Here is a 24,654-nt window from a genome sequence, read left to right as displayed (position 1 = left end):
GGAACCAGCGATAAGCTCTATAAAGAAAATGCTAATTTTCTTGATTTGATACAAATGTAGCACAATTTGACCCTGTTTTGCAGGAACATTAAAGAGAGTAGACACTCAAGAAATTCATGACAATTATCTTGGGTAAAACATTCAACATGAACTCACAAATTTGTTTGGTAATAACGTAATAACCACCGTTAGTAATTTTGGGGAAGAAAGTAAATATTTTTCGGTCATACTTGACCGTACGCCTGATACAAGCCACAATGAACAAATGACTTTGATCGTTACGTTCGTAAATTTATCAAAAGACGTAGTGACTGTATGAGAACACAAAAGCGACTTTCTAAACGTCACTTCAGCCATACGAGAAAGTCCTACTGAAACCGTTTGGTTGAGACTAGATCAACTAAGATTCGATATTCATGATTACAGAGGCCGAAGTTACGATAACGTCGCAAATGGTGTTCAGGCCACAATCCTAAATTGCAATCCAAGAGCATTTTATAAGTCATGTGCCAGCCACAATCTTAAACTTATGAGTTCAGATGCTGCAATCTCTACAGAAAAAGCGTTTACATTTCCCTTTTTGTGTGTAATGCAAGGAATATACATTGTTATTAATGCATCCAAACAGAGATGATAAATCATATTGAACGTGCTAGAGCTTTAACAGTTAAAGAAGCTTTTGGATTCTCAGTGGAAACGTAGGGAGGAGACTGTCAAAGCTATTAGGTGTCAGACAAGAGAATTCGGAGATGCCATCCTTTAGGTGAGAAACATTGCTGTTGAATCTAAAACAAAGAGCGAAACACATTCGGTTGCTATGAACGAATTAGAAAGCTTTGAGTTTACTGTACGCAATGCCATATGGTATGACCTGCCGAGAGCAGTCGCTTGGTTTATCATAAATATATGTCAAAGTGATGCTAAATGTTATTATCTGTACGTACTGACAAGTGTCATCTTCTCAACATCTTCAAATTGTGAGCTACACTTTTAATTTTTATATATGAAATTAATAAATTTACTCGTGGCAGTTTGTAGCCTTTGTCTGTAGTTCCTTTCAGAACTCAAATAAATCACCAGATTAATAACTTAGTACGACTGGATTCTGAATTGCTCGTTTATCCATGTATCACCACAATAAAAAATAAAAACTGTGAATGACTGTAGGAGTATGAGTGATAACAGTGGCGTATTTCAGTTTAAAGAATAATGACAAGGTTATATTAATGCTTAAGAAACTACAATCGAACTGATAAATCTTACAAAAAATGATTAACATAAATCAGGAAAGGTATGATGCTTGATTGGCAAAGCATTCATTGGGGTGGAAACTATACAAGTACTCCCCTGAATTAATACCTTTCCAAACAGGCTTGTTTAGACAAATCCACTGTGAGGCCAGATACTAGTCAAACAGACTTGTTTACACGAATTCACTGTGAGGCCAGATACTAGTCAAATAGAATTAATTACGACCAGGTACCCCACAGACTATGATTCACGGGGAACAGGGAGCCCAGAATATCATTTAACAACCTACGCCGGTGCCACCATACTTTATCCTTTCACCGTGATTTAGGTGGCAGCTGAGAAGGCACGCTGCAAGCAAGGGACGGAGCGCGGCGGCAGCTGTAATGCTCTGACGCATCCACGAAAATTTCCACACTACGCGGAATGAAGTTCTGATTATTAGAACGCGGGAAGCATCCCTATCAGAGCCCTGAAGTACCGGCAGATTTCAGTGCGAGGTGCACCCTGTTGTTGGTCTGAGCAAGCAATTTGACTCACATGCACGACAGTGCGTGCTCGAATTGTTAAAAGTCAGACGGCCGACTCAGGGCGAATATGTTCACCCTCGTGACACACGATATGACCGAAATGATATGCAGCTCCACTGTCGGTACAGTTGGAACCTGCCTCTGGTTCTCAGTGCATCACAAGTTACTTGCCGCAAGTCCCACCCTCTATGGAAAGACCTGAAGTTCTCCACCAGGGGAAAACTAGAAGACGAAGAAGGCAAATAATCACACTCACATTCCACCAAGCGTCGTACAGGGGAAGAATTAGCATAAAAAAGCCGCATCCATGTTGTACAAACCATTCACACTACCCTCAATTCATTGTATCTTGCCTTCTGGCCTGATAACCAATCCAGACACTGCTTCGGGGTTCCTACGATGGGAGAGCAAGCCCCTGGTTTGCATATCCTGAAGGGAGTCAATCAGCAACCTCTCTTGACGGAAAAACGAAGATTTTACATTAGGGTGGCGTCGTACTCTTGCAAGCATGACCATGTTTCGGCAGAAAACGTCTACCTATGGGACCACAGTTCCTCATTTCTAAAGAGATATAATCTTTCCGGACCAACCATTTCCCGCTTCTGATAGAAGGCTTTTAAGCTTCCCAGACAGTCGTCCCTGTGAAATATGTTTTTTCTTTTACTCGATAAAAGAAACTAGCGACTTCCTGGCGTCAGAGAAGTTACAGTGTTGCCTCCACTAAACACGTCCTCCAGCCTCTCTGATTCTTTCATCCCAGCTACTAACACGAGAATGCTTATAGTTTTATAACCGTCCCGCCATTTGCACAACTCAGATTACAGCAGTTGCCTTCCTCCAGCCACTTCCTGCCATCTAGCCACCTTCGAGACGGAATGTCACCTGGCCCACGTAAAATGTTGTGCGAGCTGGCGCCCTCCTGCTCTGACCCTAAGTGGGAAGAGTGGAGGGTTACGGCCTGAGGTCCCTCTTCAGGTGCAGTTCATAGAGTGCTGCTTCTTCAGATCACTCTCACAGCCAGGCCGGTTGAGACATTTATGGCCCTCAATCCATCTTTCTCTCTGTTCTCCATCGCCTCCAATACGGCCCCTTGGGGACAAGTTCTCTACAGGCTAAATATACAGTTATTAGAACATTCTGCTCACAATTTCCTTATGTAAGAAAGCTCATGAACCACAGATACCAAATATAGTATTGGGAAATACCGAAATGAAGCGATCGTATGGCATTCTAGGCCGGGAGGTCCCATCCGGCTAAGTTCGGCCACAGAGTCCAAGACTTCTTTTAGTCGACGTCACACTGGGTGACTTGCTTGCCTGTGACGAGTATGAAATGATGATGAGGAGAACACGACACTCAGCCCTTAAGCGGAGGGGGGGGGGGGGGGGTTCGGATGTAGAAAACGGCTGCTTCTGTTATCGATGATAATAGGCTGCATGGTCAAGAGTTGATAAAACGTTTGACATTTATGTATTCAGTCCACTAGCTTTACGATACAAAATGATATTCTGTGAAAACACATTTTTTTTCTTTTCCTTCATTCTACATAGCCACACAACGCAAAGAATTATATTGAACAGAATGATGTGTTGTCTTGGTGATTCTAGGTTCGCTAGAACACTTTTAATTATTTTCAGAATCATTTCATATCAAAGACACAACGAAGCATGACCGGATGTAGCTAGTGCTTGATAATGCACCAGCATGTAACAGTCAGTAGTTGTCTAATACGTTTGCTCTGTTAAAGGAACAGAACATTGTTAAGTGTAAGCAGGGTGGATCGCCGACTAGAAATGGAGGAAAGAAGGTCCTATGAACACTTGTCTAGAAATGGAAGATGTGGGCGCAACGACACAACAAATTGTCCTGGAACTCTGTACAGGGGTGCATCGCATGCCCGTCTCAACATATGTTCAAAATAGCCTCCGTGGGACTGCAGGTGATGGTGGTGGTGGTGGTTGCCATCCAGGGTACCCCACAGCCACAGTCCGACTTACGCCACTTGCCGGGCCACTTGCCTGCAACTTGTACGAGGGCTGGCCTCAGTATGCCTTAGAAGCCTGTCCTGCAGATCTGGTACACGCGCAGTCCGACGCCTCCTTGCACATTCATCTGTCTGAAAGCCCAATATGGGCTTGAAATGTTGTGTGATGTGGTTGGTATCTTCGAGAGTACTTGGTCTTGTGTATCTGGGCTGCCTCTCGGCCGCTTATATCTATCTGGCCGTAAACATACTACATCCCGACATGAACACTGTCCCAGTCTGCTGCTTACAGTACACTGCGTCAATCACACAGTCTCCAACACACAACTAACTCACGGTACGTGTTCAGAGGAACTGGCATTCGTCAACCCCATCTACCATGGCAACGGTGAATTTTCAAACACATGTTCATAGGACATATTTTCCTCCAGTTACAGTTACGAATGCTTCCTTCCTGTTGTCGGTTTTATTAATATTCACCTTGTATATTATAGATTTATATACTAAACCAATGACATCTCAGTTCGTTTATGTTAACAAGTATCTAACTGTGGTTCATGATACCAAAACTGCACTATCCTCTTGTGTTATCTATATGATACGCTGCTGAAAATGTCACAAAGTGAGCCGATAGCGGGTGATCACGATCGGGGCATATGAGATATTAATTGTTATTGCAGGAAACTAAAGAACGGAATTAGAGGAGAAAGAATCCCCTAGCCATACACGTGCAAATACACAGGCTAACAAAGAAACCACGAACTCCATATCAGATGCTCAGAACTTTTCAAGCTCCAAGACACTTGGGCTGGAATGAATTATATCAACCTCTGTACATGATGTTGGACGAAGAACGTGATATAGAATGTGGCTTGCAATTTGCTGTTGTCCGCATCTACTCGGCCGCTATCACCCATGTGTGGAGATGAGATGTTTCCTCCTATCACATTTCCTGTATAGTTTTGACAGGAGGCACGATAAGCTTGCTAGCCCATACAATTATCAAAGATAGTTCCGCCGTCTTTTCTCTTGTGTCAGAAAGAAAAATTCAAAAACAGTGCATTTAACATTAACGTTGATTTCGATCTGCCCTTACGTGTTTCTGCTACTTGGTATCTCCATCTACTGATTATTGGCTTAGAAATAGTATAGTGAAAAATCGTTTCGATAATACTGACACGTATTGATTCTTGCCACTTTCGTTAACCAACTGAACAGCCCATTTTTATTAGTGAAGGCAGTTTTAGTTTGTGACATATCTTTCGGAAATAACTATTAATGAAATGAGAGAACGTCACATGCAGATTGGTCGGGAGTGTACCTGTCTTCACTTCCTCTCTACCACTTGAATGTTTGTCTAAATGTTTAACTGCCACAATATTCGAGCTTTTTAATTGTCGACGAATCCAGTTGCGTTTGTACTACACTGAGGTAACAAAAAAGATGTGGTAGCGATATGCACATATATAGATGGCTGCAGTATCGCGTAGACAAGCTATAAAAGGGCGGTGCGTAGCTGTCATTTGTACTCATGTGATTCGTTATGGCACACAGGGATAATTAACAGACGTAGAAGGCGGTGTTGTTGGAGCTAGACTCGTGGGACACTTCATTTCGGAAATAGTTGTTGAATTCAGTATTCCGAGATCCACAGTGCCAAGAGCGTGCCGAGAATACCACATCGCAGGCACTACCTCTCACGATGGACAACGCAATGGCCGATGACCTCTGCTTAACGACCGAGAACAGCGGCGTTGGAGAAGAATTGTCAGTGCTAACATACATGAGAAGCTGCATGAAATAACAGCAGAGATCAATGTGAGACGAACGATGAACGTATCCGTTCGGTCAGTGCGCCAAATTTCGCGTTAATGGATTATGGCAGCAGTCGGCCGAGGCGAGTCCCTTTTCTAACAGCGCGACATCGCCTGCAGCATCTCTCCTGGGCTTGTCACATATCGGAAGAACCTTAGACGGCTGGAAAACCGTGGCCTGGTTGGATGACTAACGATTTCAGTTGGTGAGAGCTGACAGCAGAGTTGGAGTGTGACGCACACACTGTGAAGCCATGGACCCAGGTTGCCTACAAGGCCATGTGGAAGCTAGTCGTGGTTCCATAATAGTGATGGCTGTATTTACATGGAATGGACTGGGTCCTTTGATCCAACACAGCTGATCCTTGATTGGAGAGGGTTACGTTCGGCTACATGGGGACCATTTGCAGGCATTCATCGACTTCATGTGCTCAAAGAAATATTTGGACTATTATAGATGTCAATGCACGATGTCACCGGGTCACAATTGTACAAGGGCTTAGAGAGAATAGTAAGAGCGCACGACGAAGAGCGACGTGCTCGGATTAACAGGACTGTGAGACAGGAAGGTAGTACTTCGCCCCTGCTGTTCAACCTGTACATAGAAGAAGCAATGGTGCAAATAAAAGAAAGGTTCACGAGTGGAATGAAGATGCAGAGGGAAAGGATATCAACGATACGATTAGCGGAAGACATTGCTATCCTGAGTCAAGAAGGATTACATAATCTGATGAACAGAGTGAACAGTCTAATAAGTACAGACTATGGATTGAAAGTAAATCCCAGAAAGACGAAAGTAGTGAGAGGCAACAGAAATGAGGACTGCGCGAAACTTAACTGCTACCTAGGTAGAAAAATAACCAAAGACAAACGGTGAAAGGAAGACAGCAAAAGCGGAATAGCACTGGCAATGGCAAGACAGAGATTCCGAAATCAGATACTGGATTGTAAAGCGTACGCAGGAGCAGACATAGACTCAGATCGCAATATAGTAGTGGTGAAGAGTAGGCTGAAGTTTAAGACAATAGTCAGAAAGAGTCAATACGCAAAGAACTGGGATACGGAAGTACTAAGGAATGACGAGATACGGTTGAAGATCTCTAAGGCTATAGATACAGCAATAAGGATTAGCCCAGTGCCGGCCGGGGTGGCCGAGCGGTTCTAGGCGCTACAGTCTGGAACCGCGCGACCACTACGGTCGCAGCTTAGAATCCTGCCTCGGGCATGGATGTGTGTGATGTACTTAGGTTAGTTAGGTTTACGTATTTCTAGGTTCTAGGGGACTGATGATCTTAGACGTTAAGTCCCATGGTGCTCAGAGCCATTTGAACCATTTGAATAGCTCAGTAGGCAGTACAGTTGAAGAGGAACGGACATCTCTAAAAAGGGCCAACACAGACGTTGGGAAGGAAAACATTGACACAAAGAAAGTAACTGCGAAGGAACAATGGGTAACAGAAGAAATACTTCAATTGATCGATGAAAAAGGAAGCACAAAAAACATCCATGAAATACAGGAATAGAGATATACAAGTCGCTGAGGAATGAAATAAATAGTAAGTACAGGGAAGCTAAGACGAGATGGCTGCAGGAAAAATGTGAAGACGTCGTATAATAAATGTGTCGGAAGGACAGACCCAGCATACAGGAAATTCAAAACAACCTTCGGTGAAATTAAAGGCAAGGGTGATAACATTAAGGGTACCACGAGAATTCCACTGTTAATTTCAGGGGAGAGAGCGGATAGATGGAAAGAGTACATTTAAATCGTCTATGAGGGGGAGGATTGGTCTGATGTGAAAGAAGAAAAAACAGAAGTTGATTCAGAAGAGATAAAGGATACAGTATTGGAATCAGAATTTAAAAGATCTTTGGAGGACTTAATATCAAATAAGGCAGAAGGGATTGATGACATTCCATCAGAATTTCTAAAGTCGTAGAAGGAAGAGGCAACAAAGCGACTATTCACGTTGGTATGTAGAATGTATGAGTCTGGGGACATACCATCTGACTTTCGGAAAAGCACCATCCACACAATTCCGAAGACGGCAAGAGCTGACAGGTGCTACAATTACCACAGAATGAGCTTAACAGCTCATGCAGCCAAGTTGCTTAGACGAATAATATACAGAAGAGTGGAAAAAAATTGAGGATGCGATAGATGACCATTAGTTTGGCCTTAGGAAAGAAATTTGTGGTACGGTCTTGTGGGACCAAACTGCTGAAGTCATCTGTCCCCAAGCTTATGTACTACTTAATCTAACTTAAACTAACTTACGCTAAGGACAACACACACACCTGCCCGAGGGAGGACTCGAACCTCCGACGGAGGAACTGCACGGACCGTGACAAGGCGCCTAAGACCGCGCGACTACCCCGCGGTTAATAATGAAAGCAAGCCTAAAGAAAAATCATGACACGTTCATAGGATTTGTCGACGTGCAAAAAGGCTTCGACAATGGAAAATGATGCAAGATGTTCGAAATTCTGAGAAAAATAGGGTTAAGTTAATGGAAGAGGCGGGTCATATACAATATGTACAACAGCCAAGAGGGAATAATATGAGTGGACGACAACGAACGAGGTTCTCGGATTAAAAAGCGTGTAAGACAAGGATGTAGGCTTTACCTCCTATGGTTCAGTCCGTACATCGAGAAAGCAATGGTGGAAATAAAAGAAAGGTTCGGTTCAAAAATGGTTCAAATGGTCTGAGCACTACGGGACTCAACATCTTAGGTCATAAATCCCCTACAACTTAGAACTACTTAAACCTAACTAACCTAAGGACATGACACACACCCATGCCCGAGGCAGGATTCGAACCTGCGACCGTAGCAGTGCCGCGGTTCCGGACTGCAGGAAAGGTTCGGGGAGTGGAATTAAAATTCAAGGTGAAAGAATATCAATTATACGATTCGGTAATGACATTGCTATCCTGAGTGATAGTGAAGAAGAATTAGATGATCTGCTGATCGGAATGAACAGTCTAATGACTACAGTGTATGGAGTGAGAGTAAATCGAAGAAAGACAAAGGTACTGAGAAGTAGTAGAAATAAGATCAGCGAAAAACTTGTTATTGGGATCGATGGTCACGAAGTAGATTAAGTTAAGTAATTCTGCCACCAAGACTGTAAAATAACCAATGACCGATGGAAGATGTGTGTGATGTGCTTAGGTTAGTTAGGTTTAAGTAGTTCTAAGTTCTAGGGGACTGATGACCTTAGAAGTTAAGTCCCATAGTGCTCAGAGCCATTTGAACTAGTTTTGAATTCGCAGAAGCACAAAAAATGTGTGTAAGCTGGAAGCACTGCCATACGGTTTCTCTCCCCACGGAGACCCCCATGTTTGTTTACGCTAGCATTCGGCTGCGACATTAAAGTTTCCATGATATTTACGTTTGCATGTATTCCGAAAGCCGCTGTACGGTGGACGGCAGAGGGTACCTCGTACAACAACCTACTCCCTCCTGTTCCTCCCTGAAATAGAAACAGGAAAGAACGACTGCCTCTGTGCCTCTGAACGAGCCTCAGTTTGCCTTGTTAGAGATGTACGGTGGCAGCAGTAGAATGGTTCTGCAGTCATACGCAAATGCCGATACTCTTTTCTCAATATATTTTCGAGAAAATAACATCGTCTACTCTTCAGGGATTCGAATACACGGAGCATATCTGTAACATTCGCTTGTTGATCAGACCAGCTGGTAACAATTACAACAGCAAACCTGTGAATTATTTCGACGTTTCCCTTCAACCTCACCTGCTGGGGGGTCCCAAATACTCGAGCATTATTCAAGAATGGGTTACACAAATCTTGTTTACGTAGTCCCGTTTATAAATGAGATATATCGTCTTAGAATTCTCACATTTCCGCGTGAGTCTCTCCGTCGGAGTTCGAGTCGGGCATACATGTGTGTGTAGTCCTTAGCGTAAGATACTTTAAGTAAGATTAAGTAGTGCGTAAGCTTAGGGACCGATGACCTCAGCAGTTTGGTCCCATACGACTTTAGCAAAAATTCCCAATTTCCAATTCTCCCATTAAATCTACGTCGACCATTTACCTTCCCTAAAACTGATCTTACTTTCCCATTCCATTTCGTGTAACTTTGTAATACTGTAGCCAGAAATGAAACCTACATGACTGTGTCACGCACAGTAGCAATAATAGTTAATGCACTTATTACAAGGTTGTTTTTCCTATTTATCTGCATTAACTTTCAAGTTTCTACATTTATAGCAGGCTGACATTGATCGCATCAAGTATAAATTCAGTCTAAGTCATCCTGTATCCTGTTAATGGAATGAACTGCAGCAGTATTTGAAGCTGAAGACAGTGCATCAGGTCCTGTGTATTGATAGCCAATAGTCGACAACCCTGCCAGTTCGGCAACTCAACAGAGGTCATAAGTCCTACGTCGTCAAATTTCCACTTAGCCTGGGGGTGGTAGTGCTGCAGAAAGCGTCAGTAGTTACACTGACTGTTGCATGAAAACAGTCCAGTCTTGGTAATTGCCTCTGTTCCACTGTAATCCTGCGTGGCACACATCTGGACACTTCCACAAAGTCAGCTGGTCCACCCATCATTGTGAAGCAGACGGGCTGCAGTGTGACGTCCAGTCTACGTTATACATCTCTCTGACGATGTCGCGACCACCGCTACCATCACCAAACCTCGAATGCCTGTCTGCCGTCTAAACCTCTGGGCGTTTGGGCAGCTCGGGATTCTGCCACAGTTACGGAACTGTGAAGCTTGGGATCCGAGCATCCCCACCTCTATCACTGCGCCAACAGACAATTTCCTCGCCTTGTATCACCTGGGGAGAGTCGCAGTCCTTCATATTCACATGAAGCGGTCACATCAGGTCGCAGCTCATTGCTGAACACGAGGCTCCAGTGATTCAGCAGTAGGAGCAAATATTAGTGCCTGCTTCAGGAAGGCCAGACTGGAGACTGACGTACTAAGAGACGATGGGACGAAGTATTCGCCTTACTTGGCACTGATGCCAGCAATGTCAGATTCCAGCAGATGTAAGCAAAATGCAAAAGGAAAGTTTCAATACTAACTAACCCCCTTCTCCAGCTGCACGTGCGTCCATGTTCGATATAAAATCGCCACCAAAACCCAGCAGACCTGGTAACCACATAATTAATGTCAATGTAGGTGTGTATTATTCTTGTACCCGATCATTCAGTCTGCAGTCAATCAACGACTTTTTCCCGAACAATGCAGTGAAGTAAACAAAGAGTATGAGACTGCTAACTCTATCCGTTGGATCATTTACCGGTACAGAGTAAAGGAGTGACCCTATTATAATTACCCTGGAGCACTAATAACAGTAACCTTGTCTCTGATGAACCCTTTCCGTCCAGGACAACACACTACTTTCTGTTACACAAGAAGTCTTTGAGTCATTCACATCTCTTAGAACCCTTTCTAAAAGGTCAGATCTTCATTAACAGTATACAGTGAGAAACAAAGTCAAATGTTTCCCAGAAATATGGAAAAATAGAAACTGCAGATTGCTTTTTGATCATTGTTTACTACTGCGCAACAGTATTTTAAATGGTCAACTATTCCCAATTATATACAAAGTAAAAATATTGTTCATTTAGACTTTCCCTTTATTACATGCATATCCTAATACAGGGTGTACATAAAGTTCACGAACACTTCCAGTTATTTATTGCACAGGAATCAAATATTGTACAGATATTATACATATGTCACTTTGAAGAGAAACCGTGAAATTTTTGTTTCATGTATGCCGCCACGGCGTAGTTCGGTTGTTGTTATGGTCTTCAGTATTGAGACTGGTTTGATGCAGCTCTCCATGCTACTATATCATGTGCAAGATTCTTCATCTCCCAGTACGTACTGCGGCCTACATCCTTCTGAATCTGCTTAGTGTATTAATCTCTTGGTCTCCCTCTAGGATTTTTACCCTCCACACTGCCCTCCAATACCAAATTGGTTATCCCATGATGCCTCAGAACAAGTCCTACCAACCGATCCCTTCTGCTAGTCAAGTTGTGCCACAAATTCCTCTTCTCCCCAATCCTATTGAATACCTCTTCATTAGTTATGTGATCTACCCATCTAATCTTCAGCATTCTTATGTAGCACCACATTTCGAAAGCTTCTATTCTCTTCTTGTCCAAACCATTTATCGTCCATGTTTCACTTCCATACATGGCTACACTCCATACAAATACTTTCAGAAACGACTTCCTGACACTTATATCTATACGCGATGTTAACAAATTTCTCTTATTCAGAAACGCTTTCCTCGCAATTGCCAGTCTACATTTTATATCCTCTCTACTTCGACAATCATCAGTTAATTTGCTCCCCAAATAGCAAAACTCATTTACTACTTTAAGTGTCTCATTTCCTACTCTAATTCCCTCAGCATCACCCGACTTAATTCGACTATATTCCATTACCCTCGTTTTCCTTTCGTTGATGTTCGTCTTATATCCTCCTTTCAAGACACTATCCATTCCGTTCAACTGCTCTTCCAAGTCCTTTGCTGTCTCTGACTGAATTACAATGCCATCGGCGAACATTAAAGTTATTATTTCCTCTCCATGGATTTTAATACCTACTCCGAATTTTTCTTTTGTTTCCTTTACTGCTTGCTCAATATACAGATTGAATAACATCGCGCCGGCCAGTGTGGCCGCGCGCTTAAAGGCGCTTTAGTCTCGAACCGCGTGACCACTACGGTCGCAGGTTCGAATCCTGCCTCGGGCATGGATGTGTGTGATGTCCTTAGGTTAGTTAGGTTTAAGTAGTTTCTAAGTTCTAGGGGACTGATGACCTCAGATGTTAAGTCCCATAGAGCTCAGAGCCATTTGAATAACATCGCGGTGAGGCTACAATCCTGTCTCACTCCCTTCCCTACCACTGATTCCCGTTCATGTCCCTTCGGTTATTTGCCGATAGTCGGCGCTAGTCGCAAACATGTCGAGATCAGGTGCGAGAGCACTTCGTCGAGAGCACTGTCACAGGATATTCCTACTTCCACATGGTGCAACAATGGCTGATGCCTCAAATGCAATCGGCCTCTCCATCTTTCAGCAGGATGGGGCTCCACCCCATTTACATCGTAAAGTTCGTGGGTACCTGAACATGGAGCTGCCGCATCAATGGATCGACCGTGCTACAGGTGGGGACCGCTGTTTCATGAAATGGGTTCCCCAATCACCAGATCTTTCTCCGTGTGACTTTTTCCTGTGGGGACACATTAAAGATCTAGTGCATGTACCACCTCTACCACGTGATGTAGCAGAGCCCCGGGAGAGAATACAGGAAGCGACTCCCAAGTCGAGCACGACAAGCTGGCACGGGTATGGGAAGAATTCGATTACCGTTCTGACGTCTGCCAGATCATTCATGGTTCGCATATCGAATGTTCGTAAAAGAAGCTTTCAGAGTTTCTCTTCAAAATGGAAATTGTATGACATCTGTATAATGTTTAGTTCTTGTGCAATAAATAATTGAAAGTGTTCCCAGACTTTATGTACAACCTGTACTATAATCTGTAATATGTTTGTAAATACTGAAAATTTTGTGTTTTAAGGAAATTTATATATGTCTAAAACTAAAGAGTATACTGACTACAATTTGATATACCGATCTCATAACCACTGTGAAGATTATCACTAACACTACAGCAGAGAGAAGTGGAGGCAAAGGCTGGAATACGGTGTATTGATTGATAAAAAGAAAAAGAGAAGAAAAGAAAAGGTTGAAAATGTGGGAAGAAATGGTGAATAACAAGGGGGTTTTAAAATCGTTAATGACCGTGAAAAAATGAAAGAATGAAATGCAAATCGGACTTAGTATTACAGAAAAATTATCGGACATAGTGATTTGGAAAAGCTATTGTTGGGGTGGTCCTTGTGGCGTTTCGGAGCAAAAGTCAAACCAATCTCCACTACAAAAATTATTTGAAGGAGAACAGAGAATAACAAAATGTGATTAACGGGAGGAAAGGGCGTATCCAAGAGTTTATCCTTTACCATGTTAACATGTCTTCTTTCGTGCGGTGTCCGTGTCTTCAAAAATCTCCTACTTCACTTCTGCGTGAAAAGTAGTAGCTGTTCGGAAATTTTGCAACCTTCCAGAAATCACTAATTTATACAAATCAAAACCATCTTGGTATTGAATGTAATTTATTTTACGTTGCTACTTCCATCCTCCGAATTTCATACCAACTTCCACAATACGTCTGCACATCAATGAGTTTTTTCGTCTTAATCCGACCAAGACTAGCTAATAAGTGAGTTAAGCTTCCGCTCTCAGAGACAAAAAACGGATAGAAAACAAAAAGAGTTACAATTTTAGTACCTTCATTTTCTTATATATTCTCTCTGCAGTCGAGCGCTCTTACAGCTGCGGCGGTATAATTTATATCTGAGGGAACGAGTGTAGCGCGGTGAAATTCAAAGTCCCGCTACGATGGTTTAGCGTCTTGCTGCAGCTACCACATCAGTTAACGTGTTGCATGGAGTAAGAAACAGCCTCCTGAGTCGCTCTCCATTCTGCATTTGCAAAGGCATAAGACTGCCTCCAAGACTACAGATGAGTTAACGTTTAACCTGTTCACTGACATTTCCAGTGTAGGCCCGCGAGCTTTGCAGTCCCGCATACGGCGATTTTGTGAGCACCTCTACAGCAACACATCAGTGCTTTTCAAAGCTCTGCAGATGGGTAATGTTTTAGTCTGTATCCTTTTTCACACCTGAAGGCTGGCAAAGGCGCCGCGAGATGTCAGGGACCTCGTTGCGCCGTCTCGACAATAGCTACGCCACGCGCAGTGCGTCTAGCCTACCTTGCGGCAGCCAGGAGACGACGAAGAGTACGGCGACGCCGGAGAGCAGCAGCGTGGTGCGGCGGTTCCTGCGCAGCTCGCGGCGCGCGCGGCGGGAGTCGGCGGCGGTGTTGGCGTGCGCGTGCAGGTAGCGGGCGATGCGCGCGTGCACCGTGGCGAGCACGGCGGCGGGCAGCACGGCCTGCAGCAGCAGCAGCCCCGCCGCGTACGCCAGCTGCAGGCGCCGCGACGGCCAGCGCTCGATGCACGCCTCGTACAGCACCAGCTGCAGCTGCGGCCCGGGGCCGCCCACCAGCGGCAGCGTCACGCGCTCCACCACCTGCCCAACACCGCCAGGCAGCTTGAGCAGTCTTACGCCTTATCAACTGGTTGCCAACAACCGAGTCGACAGCATCCGGGAGGTTTTACAGTTTTAGACTGTTTGCAGGCTGAGGAGAATGGGACACTGTGGCCATTAAAGTTATAAGTAGGCTGTTTAGGTTTTTTTATAGGTAACGCCACCTCCGTATAAAAATCACTGGCTGTGCTGTGTGCAGTCTGTGGCTAGTTTGCATTGTTGTCTGCCATTGTAGTGTTGGGCAGCGGCAGCTGGATGTGAACAGCGCGTAGCGTTGCGCAGTTGGAGGTGAGCCGCCAGCAGTGGTGGATGTGGGGAGAGAGATGGCGGAGTTGTGAAATTTTTAAAACTGGGTGTCATGAACTGCTATATATATTATGACTATTAAGGTAAATACATTGTTTGTTCTCTATTAAAATCTTTCATTTGCTAACTGTGCCTATCAGTAGTTAGTGCCTTCAGTAGTTTGAATCTTTTATTTAGCTGGCAGTAGTGGGCTCGCTGTATTGCAGTAGTTCGAGTAACGAAGATTTTTGGTGAGGTAAGTGATTTATGAATGGTATAGGTCAATGTTAGTCAGGGCCATTCTTTTGTAGGGATTTTTTAAAGTCAGATTGCGTTGGGCTAACAATATTGTGTGTCAGTTTACGCACAGTCTTTAAAAAGGGGACGTTTCATATGGCGACCCTTAGCTGAGGATACCTCACTGGAATCTTCTGATTTTTTTTCTTGTAGTTTGTGTAATTAGTGTAGCTTTTGTTTATTGCTAGCGCGTAATTATACAGAGAATTTCCATTGTAGTTGTAGTTTTTCATTGTTGTACAGTAAAACAGTTGTGGCAAGCACGTAGATTTGCACCAAGTATTTCGCTGCTGCGCTTGCAATTAACGAGATATTATGTTCAGTGCTATGTTAATGTGTTCTCTTATTGTTGCTCTTCAAATTGTGTTTTTCTGTGTTATCGTGTGAAATATCGTGACAATAATGGCGAGTGAAAAACGTAATACTAGGCTCCAAAGTAAACTGAGAAATGACGGTGAAGACGAAAGCAGTGTGTTAGCGCCACCGAGTAATGAATTAACTAATGTTCAAAGTAGTAATTTGGTAATTGTACATAGGGAAATGGAGCGGGCTGCAAACAATGGTGTTGACAGTGAAACAATTAGTGAACAGGGAAGCATTATCGATCGATCGGTCGGCAACAGCTTACCTCAGGAATCCGAAATGACAGGACACAATCTTGCAAATACTGTAGATTCAGGTTTTGCGTCCTCACCCTTTCCGCAAATAAGTCAAGACACATTTTCTGCTTGTCAAAATGTAAATGTTGCCGGTGCAACTTCACTGCCGAAAAGCACTGAGGAACATGTTTCAGACACCAGTGCATTGTTATTACAGTTAGTGCAACAAATGGGACAAAGGCTACAAAAGTTAGACACAATGCTTGAACAAAATCAGAAACGAATGGGACAAAATCTTCAGAAGTTAGACTCAGTGGAACAAAATCTTAAAACGTTAGACACAATGGAACAAAATCTTCGGAAGTTAGACACCACACTTGAACAAACACGTGAAGATTTAACTACTGAGTTACATAACATTGAATCGAAATGTCAAAAAAGTCTGTATGACGTAAAAACACAAATTTGTGAGCATTTTCGACCTATTTTTTCGCGGCATGAAAATGCATTACAGAATCACGAAGCAGCCATAAAAGAACTGCAAACCATTGTTCATGAAAATCACGACACCTTGCAGGCTAAAATTGACTCAGTTGCATCTACTGATTCGGTTGCGCAACTTGCAAAAACTCAAGAAAAGTTAAAGGACAAAACGCTTGTTCGTCCGATTCTTGAGTATTGCTCATCAGTATGGGACCCCTACCAGGTTGGATTAATAGAAGAGATAGACATGATCCAGCGAAAAGCAGCGCGATTCGTCATGGGGACATTTAGTCAGCGCGAGAGCGTTACGGAGATGCTGAACAAGCTCCAGTGGCGGACACTTCAAGAAAGGCGTTACGCAATACGGAGAGGTTTATTATCGAAATTACGAGAGAGCACATTCCGGGAAGAGATGGGCAACATATTACTACCGCCCACATATATCTCGCGTAATGATCACAACGAAAAGATCCGAGAAATTAGAGCAAATACGGAGACTTACAAGCAGTCGTTCTTCCCACGCACAATTCGTGAATGGAACAGGGAAGGGGGGATCAGATAGTGGTACAATAAGTACCCTCCGCCACACACCGTAAGGTGGCTCGCGGAGTATAGATGTGGATGTAGATGTAGACACAGTAGATACGATTTCAACACTAATGGACACTCTGAAACTTGGTTCAGAAAAACACACAGAGGAAATGTGTTCACTATCGGAGAAAGTAGACGAACTTTCGGATCAGGACACTAACTTATCTACAACATTTACGGCATATTATTTTGGCAGGACGTTGCAAAGACGACATTGAAGCTTTTCAGGGGCTCTTACAAGAACTGGAAATTGACACTGACATTCGCGGAACGCGAAAACAGGAGCACAACAATTACAGGTCACATCCGTCACAATTCCGCGATGACAGAAATAATAACTGGACACGACAAGGCTATTCTCACAACACATATCGTGACCAAAACAGACACCACCCGTATGACAACCGTTGGCAGAGTAGTAATAATTACAGGGAAGGATCACCTCTCCGCGGTAGTGACTATCACAGAGACAATCAGAGAAACAGACAATATGGGAACCAAAATAATTATTATCAAGGGAGACAGAATAACTTTAGACGCAACGGTCCAGCTCGCAGTTACGATTCAGGGAGAAATTCTCCACCACGTGACCGACAAGAAAGAAACTACGGAATCTACCGACATGACGACAGACGATATGATCATAACGACAGAGCTGAATTGCATCAGAACTGGCGGGATTCAAACAGAGCAGGGCCCTCTCGACAAGGCGAATTAGTAGAAGTTAGGACTCCTAATCCCAATAACGACGCGCGCCAACAAAGGGACAGAAAATGACTTGCACCGCAGGCAGCCACGTTCGCCGGCTGGCTGGGAGAAAAATAACATAGCTAACCTTGAGAAAAATTCCAGTATTCTTTACCGACGTATACGACACGATAATTCCGTTGAAGCTCGAGCTTTGCATAGTAGGAAGAGTAAAGGCTTGCACCACATTTCACATGTAATACCGTTTATTGACAGATAATCTGCTTTTTAACTTAGTCTTTGCCATAAAATTTTTCGCTTCGCATTTCTAGTATGCTTTGTAAGACTTAGAATCTATTTACATGCAACAATGTTTGAAGTTAAATATCCAGTCAAGAACCAAGAGAACTTATTTAAACAGAAAAAAACGAATGCATTGTTATTGTGAAGAGATGAGACAGTGTTATTGTGTGTGTGCATTCTTGCTTGTTAGTTGCACGATTACGTAACGACTATAAGGCTCACATACTTAGAACATTTACCAGTACTGCTAATGAGATTTTAATGCAACATTTTGGTTTACTTGAAATTTGGTGTATCATGAGGTAAGTACATTGGTTTCTGCAGAACTTAGCTTTCGTAGGACGATAACTACGACACTTCCACAGAGATTATCTTACAGCAAGACGCACATTTAGCGCTACAGGACACGTATTTGAGTGATTAATTTCGCACTGAAAACATGCATTATTTAAGATATTTGAAGTACAATGATACAAGGGTTTTCCGTAATAATTTCATTCCATTGTTGTTTTTGTGGCGGTGTTCGTAGCGACAAACACTTGGCTGTAGAAATGGCTTACGAAGTCACCGCCACACTTTTAATAGCGGGCCGACCGGTCCGCTGGAACAGTAAACAGAAAGATGAAAACCCAAACACTCTGATTAAATAAAAGTCGGTACTTATCTTTATTAATGAAGATACAGAAACACAGTAGTGAACTCTGTGTCTACAGAAATCTGTCTAGTTCGAGTCGGAGCGGCTAGGTCAGCGTCGGCTGACGACAAACAACAACTCTACTGCGATGAACACACAACTGACTAGCAAGTACACAATTCGGTGGCGAGTATACAACTGAGCGGCGAATACAGAACTGCCCTAGCGCTCGCGACTCCAGCGCTTAAGAAGCCAGAAGCCAGCGGTGGCGCGCGCAGACTTGCGGCGATTTCCTGTATCGCTGGCGCTGCTTATGCGGACGGTGTCCGGACTTTGATGCTGCCAACCTTTTGGCAGCGGGCTCGGTTGGCATTACTGCCTAGGATATAACAGTTGTAATCTGTAACACCTGAGGGTATAATTACATTAATCCTCAGGGGGGTACACGCCTACTTTGTGTACCATGTGTTTGGCAAGCACAAGGAGCCCTAGCTAATATGGTATTTGCTTATACAACTTTACACATCGGTACCATATTTCTCTAACACAGAATTACACAGCTATCTGATTATTTGCAGAGAAAAACATTTTTTTTACTACATCAGTGACAGATGTTTACGCAATTACAGAGTTGGATAACTTCACACTTATGAAACTGTATTTTGTCTGTACTTTGTAAACTGTTCATATTTTTTCGGAACCATTGTGATACTATAAGAGCTTTGAACGATGTATTTGGTAAGGGAGCATGATTTTAAAGTACGTTTGAGGTAGATGACACTCTTGAAATGAGCAGACAATTTTTTTTTAGGTTTTGACATTATTGCAAAAAGCTACGACGTTTTTGAGATTTGACTGAGGTATTATGATGGTATTATTATGACGACGATGTGTATTATGCTGTTGAGGTATATTTATGATCAATGAGATGATGCTATATGAGGAATTTGATTATGCTACGTATTTAGTATAATGAAATATTGAAGAATGTCTACGAATACGTATGTGTGTAATAAGGTAAGAAATAATGAATAGTGGTTAGGGATGCTGATTTGTGAAAAAGGTTGTTGGAAACCAAGAATCGTACTTTAAGAGTTATGAAATGTGTGTAAATGTATGAACGTATCACAATGCCGACGAAAACGTTTTGAACACTGTTATATTCATAGGATTTTGTTTCTACACATTTGCAACGCAAATTCTCGACCGGTGAAATTTTTTATATGAGACTGTCACTGTAATCCAAACAGGTGTCGTAAATATTTCGGTAAGAAAGTTAAGTGACCACCTGCACGTAATGCGTCGTGGGCACCCAGCTGGGCGACAGTCGCCTGAAAAAAAAAAAAAAAAAACAGTAGCATGTGCCTTTCAGAGGTACAGGTAGAGAAAAAAAAGAGAGGCCATTATCATTATCCTCGCTATTGACATTCCTTTGGAGAAAGCATCGCAAATACGATACGACACGCTCATAACTTGGAAACATTCTTACATCTGCACACCCGATTAGGACAAGTGTCTATCTATGAGAATTGAGAGAATTTCTACTAACTTATGAAATGCCTCATGACTACTGAATGATTATTTTATGCTTTACTTTGTACATAGTTGCTTATTTCATTTGATATCTGGTTTCCAGCTGTCTTGCAGCATTGGTTTCATAAAATAAAATTAAATGCATTTCCTAATGTGAACACTTTCTGTCAACAGATCTATTAAATAATTATGTTATGACCCACATTCTTCGAAAAAGGAGCTCTTGGAATGGAAAGAACAATAAGAAGGGACTAATAACATTATCTGCATATATCATTTTCTTTTCAAGTACTTGGTAATTTCTTTTGTAGAAATAGTTGTGGTGCACCACTTTAATTACATACACATTAAGATGCGATTATACATTTCCCTTGTCTGCATTGTTGTCTTTAGTGTAAAATTTTTTCTGTTTGAGACTTGTCATGTTTAGGTACTTGTTATATCATTTGCTGCTGCTGGTTGCCAAGCATAATGTTACAGAATTTGACTTTGTATTACGCTGTTAAGCCAGTTTTACTAGGCATTTATTTTTCTTGTTTGCTGCTCATTGCCTTATATTAGTTGTAATTTATGCTGCTTGCTTTGCCTTTTGTATTTTTTATCATTGCTGTTTGTGTTAATTGTTTTGTGCTGCTGCATGGCCTTGTCCCTTAGTTTAGCATCTGAGCTTAGTAGATTTAGGTTAGCTTAAGAGGGGTAGACTATATAAGAAACTGACTATGGAGAATAGGTAAAGAATGCATTGCGAAGTTATATGAAAACGATTGGGCCAAAATGAGTATTGTACAATCAGAAATAATTAATATGAAAGAAATATGAATAGAATACAGGAAGGAGGTATAGATAGGACTTTTTGGAAATAATGAGGAACAACGGGAGATCTCCGAGAAGTAAAGAAAGTTCTGTTTGCAAAATAGTGCAGTAAAAGAAACCCTGTCCTTTCCTTGTGTTATCCCACTATGTGTTTGTGTTCCCTTGTGTATTTGTGTTATTCCTGTCTTTGTGTGTTCAGCTGATGTTGTTATGTTGTAGAATTTTTCTAATACCATGTTATTTACTTTGTAAAGATGTATAAACATTATTTATTCTGTTTTGTTTTAAAGCTTATGTGTAAAGTTGATGTTTCAAAAGTTATTCTGATCTTTTATGTATTTACTTATGTCATAATTCCTGTAACACTGATGTATATGTTTATTTCTATTCTTTTGTAAAGCCTGTACTACTACAAATTTATCTGTATTGTTATGTTCTTTAATGATGTATTTTGTACCTTTGTTATTGTATCTTATGTTATAAAATTGTAATTGACACCAGTTCATCATATTAAGTGCCTTGTAAGTTTCATTTCACTGCACACGTTTCTGTTGGTCATAGTATATGGACAATATGTGAGAAGTAGGGACCGTTAGGGTTTGGACGTGTGTTAATAATTCAGCAAGGGATTGGATAACAGCATTGCTGGTTCTAAGTACATTCCAAAAAGTTTTGTGAGTACACAAGTGGTGGTTTATGGACTTGCTATATTCTCCGCAAGAATCTTCGATGGTGATTGTGCACCTGCACAGTCGCAACGGATGGCTGCTGGCCGTCTCTAGAAGGACTACAGTGGGTCTACACATTTGCTGACTCACCAGTACCATTATTTCTACAAGGACTACAGTGGGTCTACACTTTTGCTGACTCACCAGTACCATTATTTCTACAAGGACTGCAGTGGGTCTGCACCTATGGTGGCCCACCAATACCATACTCTCTACCAGGACTACAGTGGGTCTGCTCTGTGATGACCTACCTACCAATATTCTTCAAAACGTCGATTGACTCTGCTGTGGGTTTGCTCTGTTGTGGCCAATTACCTGTCAGCATGTCAAGAGTCAGCACTGTCTTTCCGTTGGAAGGACAACACTACTTCTTCAAGACTGCATGGAAGTCCACTACATCCGTGTGCATTGTCTTTAACTGCTCAGACTTTGAGAAAAGTAATGGCAGTTTTACTGTGATGAATGATCAGGACTGTCTTTATGGACTGTGAGAAAATTTTAGTTTTTGACCAACATTGTATTAATAAGTGTGTGCATTTGATATCTTTGCTATTGTAATTATGAAAAAATTTTTCAAATCATTATTGGCCACTGCCCAAAACAATATGTAAAATTTTTTGTGGGGAGCATGGGGGCTATGTAAGTAGGCTGTTTAGGTTTTTTTATTGGTAACGCCACCTCTGTATAAAAATCACTGGCTGTGCTGTGTGCAGTCTGTGGCTAGTTTGCATTGTTGTCTGCCATTGTAGTGTTGGGCAGCGGCAGCTGGATGTGAACAGCGCGTAGCGTTGCGCAGTTGGAGGTGAGCCGCCAGCAGTGGTGGATGTGGGGAGAGAGATGGCGGAGTTGTTAAATTTTTAAAACTGGGTGTCATGAACTGCTATATATATTATGACTATTAAGGTAAATACATTGTTTGTTCTCTATTAAAATCTTTCATTTGCTAACTGTGCCTATCAGTAGTTAGTGCCTTCAGTAGTTTGAATCTTTTATTTAGCTGGCAGTAGTGGGGCTCGCTGTATTGCAGTAGTTCGAGTAACGAGAATTTTTGGTGAGGTAAGTGATTTGTGAAAGGAATAGGTCAATGTTAGTCAGGGCCATTCTTTTGTAGGGATTTTTGAAAGTCAGATAGCGTTGCGCTAAAAATATTGTGTGTCAGTTTAAGCACAGTCTTGTATAATTGTTTTAAAAAGGGGACGTTTCAAAGTCTGTCACTGGAAGCTGAATAGATACAGCACACGAACATGAAGTATAGTTTTTTTTTTTTTTCACACTTGGGACTTCGCGTACAGAATATCACTCAGGCGAAGATATGGAACTTTCGCAACATCAGCGAGTTTTATTGTAGGTGGCGATCCGTACGCAGAGAGTCGAGGAAGATGTGAGCAGTTACGAACATTGTTGCCTGGAACAGCGAGTAGTCACATACCGGGAATTCAGTAGAGACCACCTGCCAAATAGCTAAAGACCCAAGGTAATGCCCCTAGTCGATAAGCTGACGTTTCTCTTTTATACTATTTAGTTCAGTACCTGTTCTTCGTGTACTCCAGTAAAGAACAGAATTGTGTCAGTGTACTGTACGATGTTGACTAGTGTTTACTAATCAACTGTAAGGTTTTTTGAGAGAATTTTAGTGTATTATCTTTGCGTGAGCCGACTTTGGATCGTAGTTAAAAGAAAAACAAAATAGCAAAAAAGAAAAATAGAACAGAAGCTGAATAGCGTAGTAGCACAACATAGATAGCGCCAATCGACTTTTCGGGTTAGTGCCAGATTATTTGTGGTACAGACAAAAACTGTATTTGTCCGTAAGCAATTGGCTGTGTCGGCTACCGTTTAAAAGCTGCTGGCTGCTGACCTGGTGGTGTTGGGGCGACCTAAGAAGAATGCTTGGCACCTCTGGAGACGATAGTGTCGCCTGGAATCATCGATGACGCTACGCCTCCCGGTTCACAGAGAATCGCTGCGTGGTTTGTGTGGCCAATCGCTGTGGTTTGAAGCGCTCGCGTGCGAAGGCGGCTTGTAATGTTAGCAGCCGGACGCACATGGAGAAGTGCTGCCAGAGTTGAGTTTCTCGGACGCACGTAACGGAAAGTGCCACTGCTCGGCGCGGAGGTTTAATAATGGTCGATACCATAATCGGGAGAGAAGTCCACTCCGCTATCCTGCCAGTCGATCTGTTCGAATTAAGGTGGATGTTCTGCCGCAGCGACTGTGTGCTCCTGGTACTCCCAGATACAAATCGTGGCTCATTTAGCTACAAACGACGCCTGTCACTTGGACTCAGAAGACATCCTCGGCTACTAGTGACTGGCACTTTTGGTGAAGATACGTAGCTCCTCCAAACAGAGGCTCAGACGATTCTCTGTCGATGCTGATTGAACAACTTCTGCCCTTACAGGCCCCGGTGCACGTAGGAAGCAGCTGTTAGGGTAGGTGACTGCATGTAGCTTTCACATGTTGGTTTTTTAGGATAAAGAAATTATTTCAGTGGCCCGATAAGAAGAATTCTGGTTCTACAAAGGGTACCATTCGTCGTAGTAATTCGGAGAAAAATAATGTTATTATGATATTAAATAACTGAAAGAGCTGCAATGGTTACAATACCCATACAGTACCACATAGCTGGTTGAAGCCGGACGTCAATGGCAATCAAATTCTAAATTCCGTCTGGAATGAGTATGGCAAAGAAACATTGAACTCTAGTAGTGAAGGCGCATAAATGGCTCTAAAAATGTCATAACATCTAGTTAGATTAGTAAAGATTCTCAATGCGAAATAATTCGGCGAAGACAGATGTTAAAAACGGATCAATGATGATCTTTGGATGCTTTTATAGAGCGTCTGCCTCTGGAGAATTTCATGCGGAACGTCTTAGGGTACACTTGGACAAAATTTGGCGTAAATTTCCTGATGATTTTGTAGTATTCGGCGGAGGATTCAGCTTACCGGCT

At 42.5% G+C, this 24,654-nt stretch overlaps 1 protein-coding gene across 1 annotated transcript in view; it reads right to left on the bottom strand.

The window, feature by feature from the left end:
• The window catches only part of LOC124788822 (neuropeptide Y receptor type 2-like), a 132,627-nt gene that overhangs the window by 51,047 nt on the left and 56,926 nt on the right, over window positions 1-24,654 (bottom strand). Inside the window, exon 3 of the mRNA XM_047256103.1 lies at window positions 14,411-14,729. Within this exon, the coding sequence (XP_047112059.1) occupies window positions 14,411-14,729 (319 nt within the window). The remainder of the gene's footprint in view (window positions 1-14,410; window positions 14,730-24,654) is intronic.

The sequence above is a fragment of the Schistocerca piceifrons genome, chromosome 3, assembly GCF_021461385.2.
Source record: "Schistocerca piceifrons isolate TAMUIC-IGC-003096 chromosome 3, iqSchPice1.1, whole genome shotgun sequence".
NCBI lineage: Eukaryota > Metazoa > Arthropoda > Insecta > Orthoptera > Acrididae > Schistocerca > Schistocerca piceifrons.
Note: the sequence above shows the minus strand (reverse complement) of the source record. Positions and strands in the feature narration are given on the sequence as shown.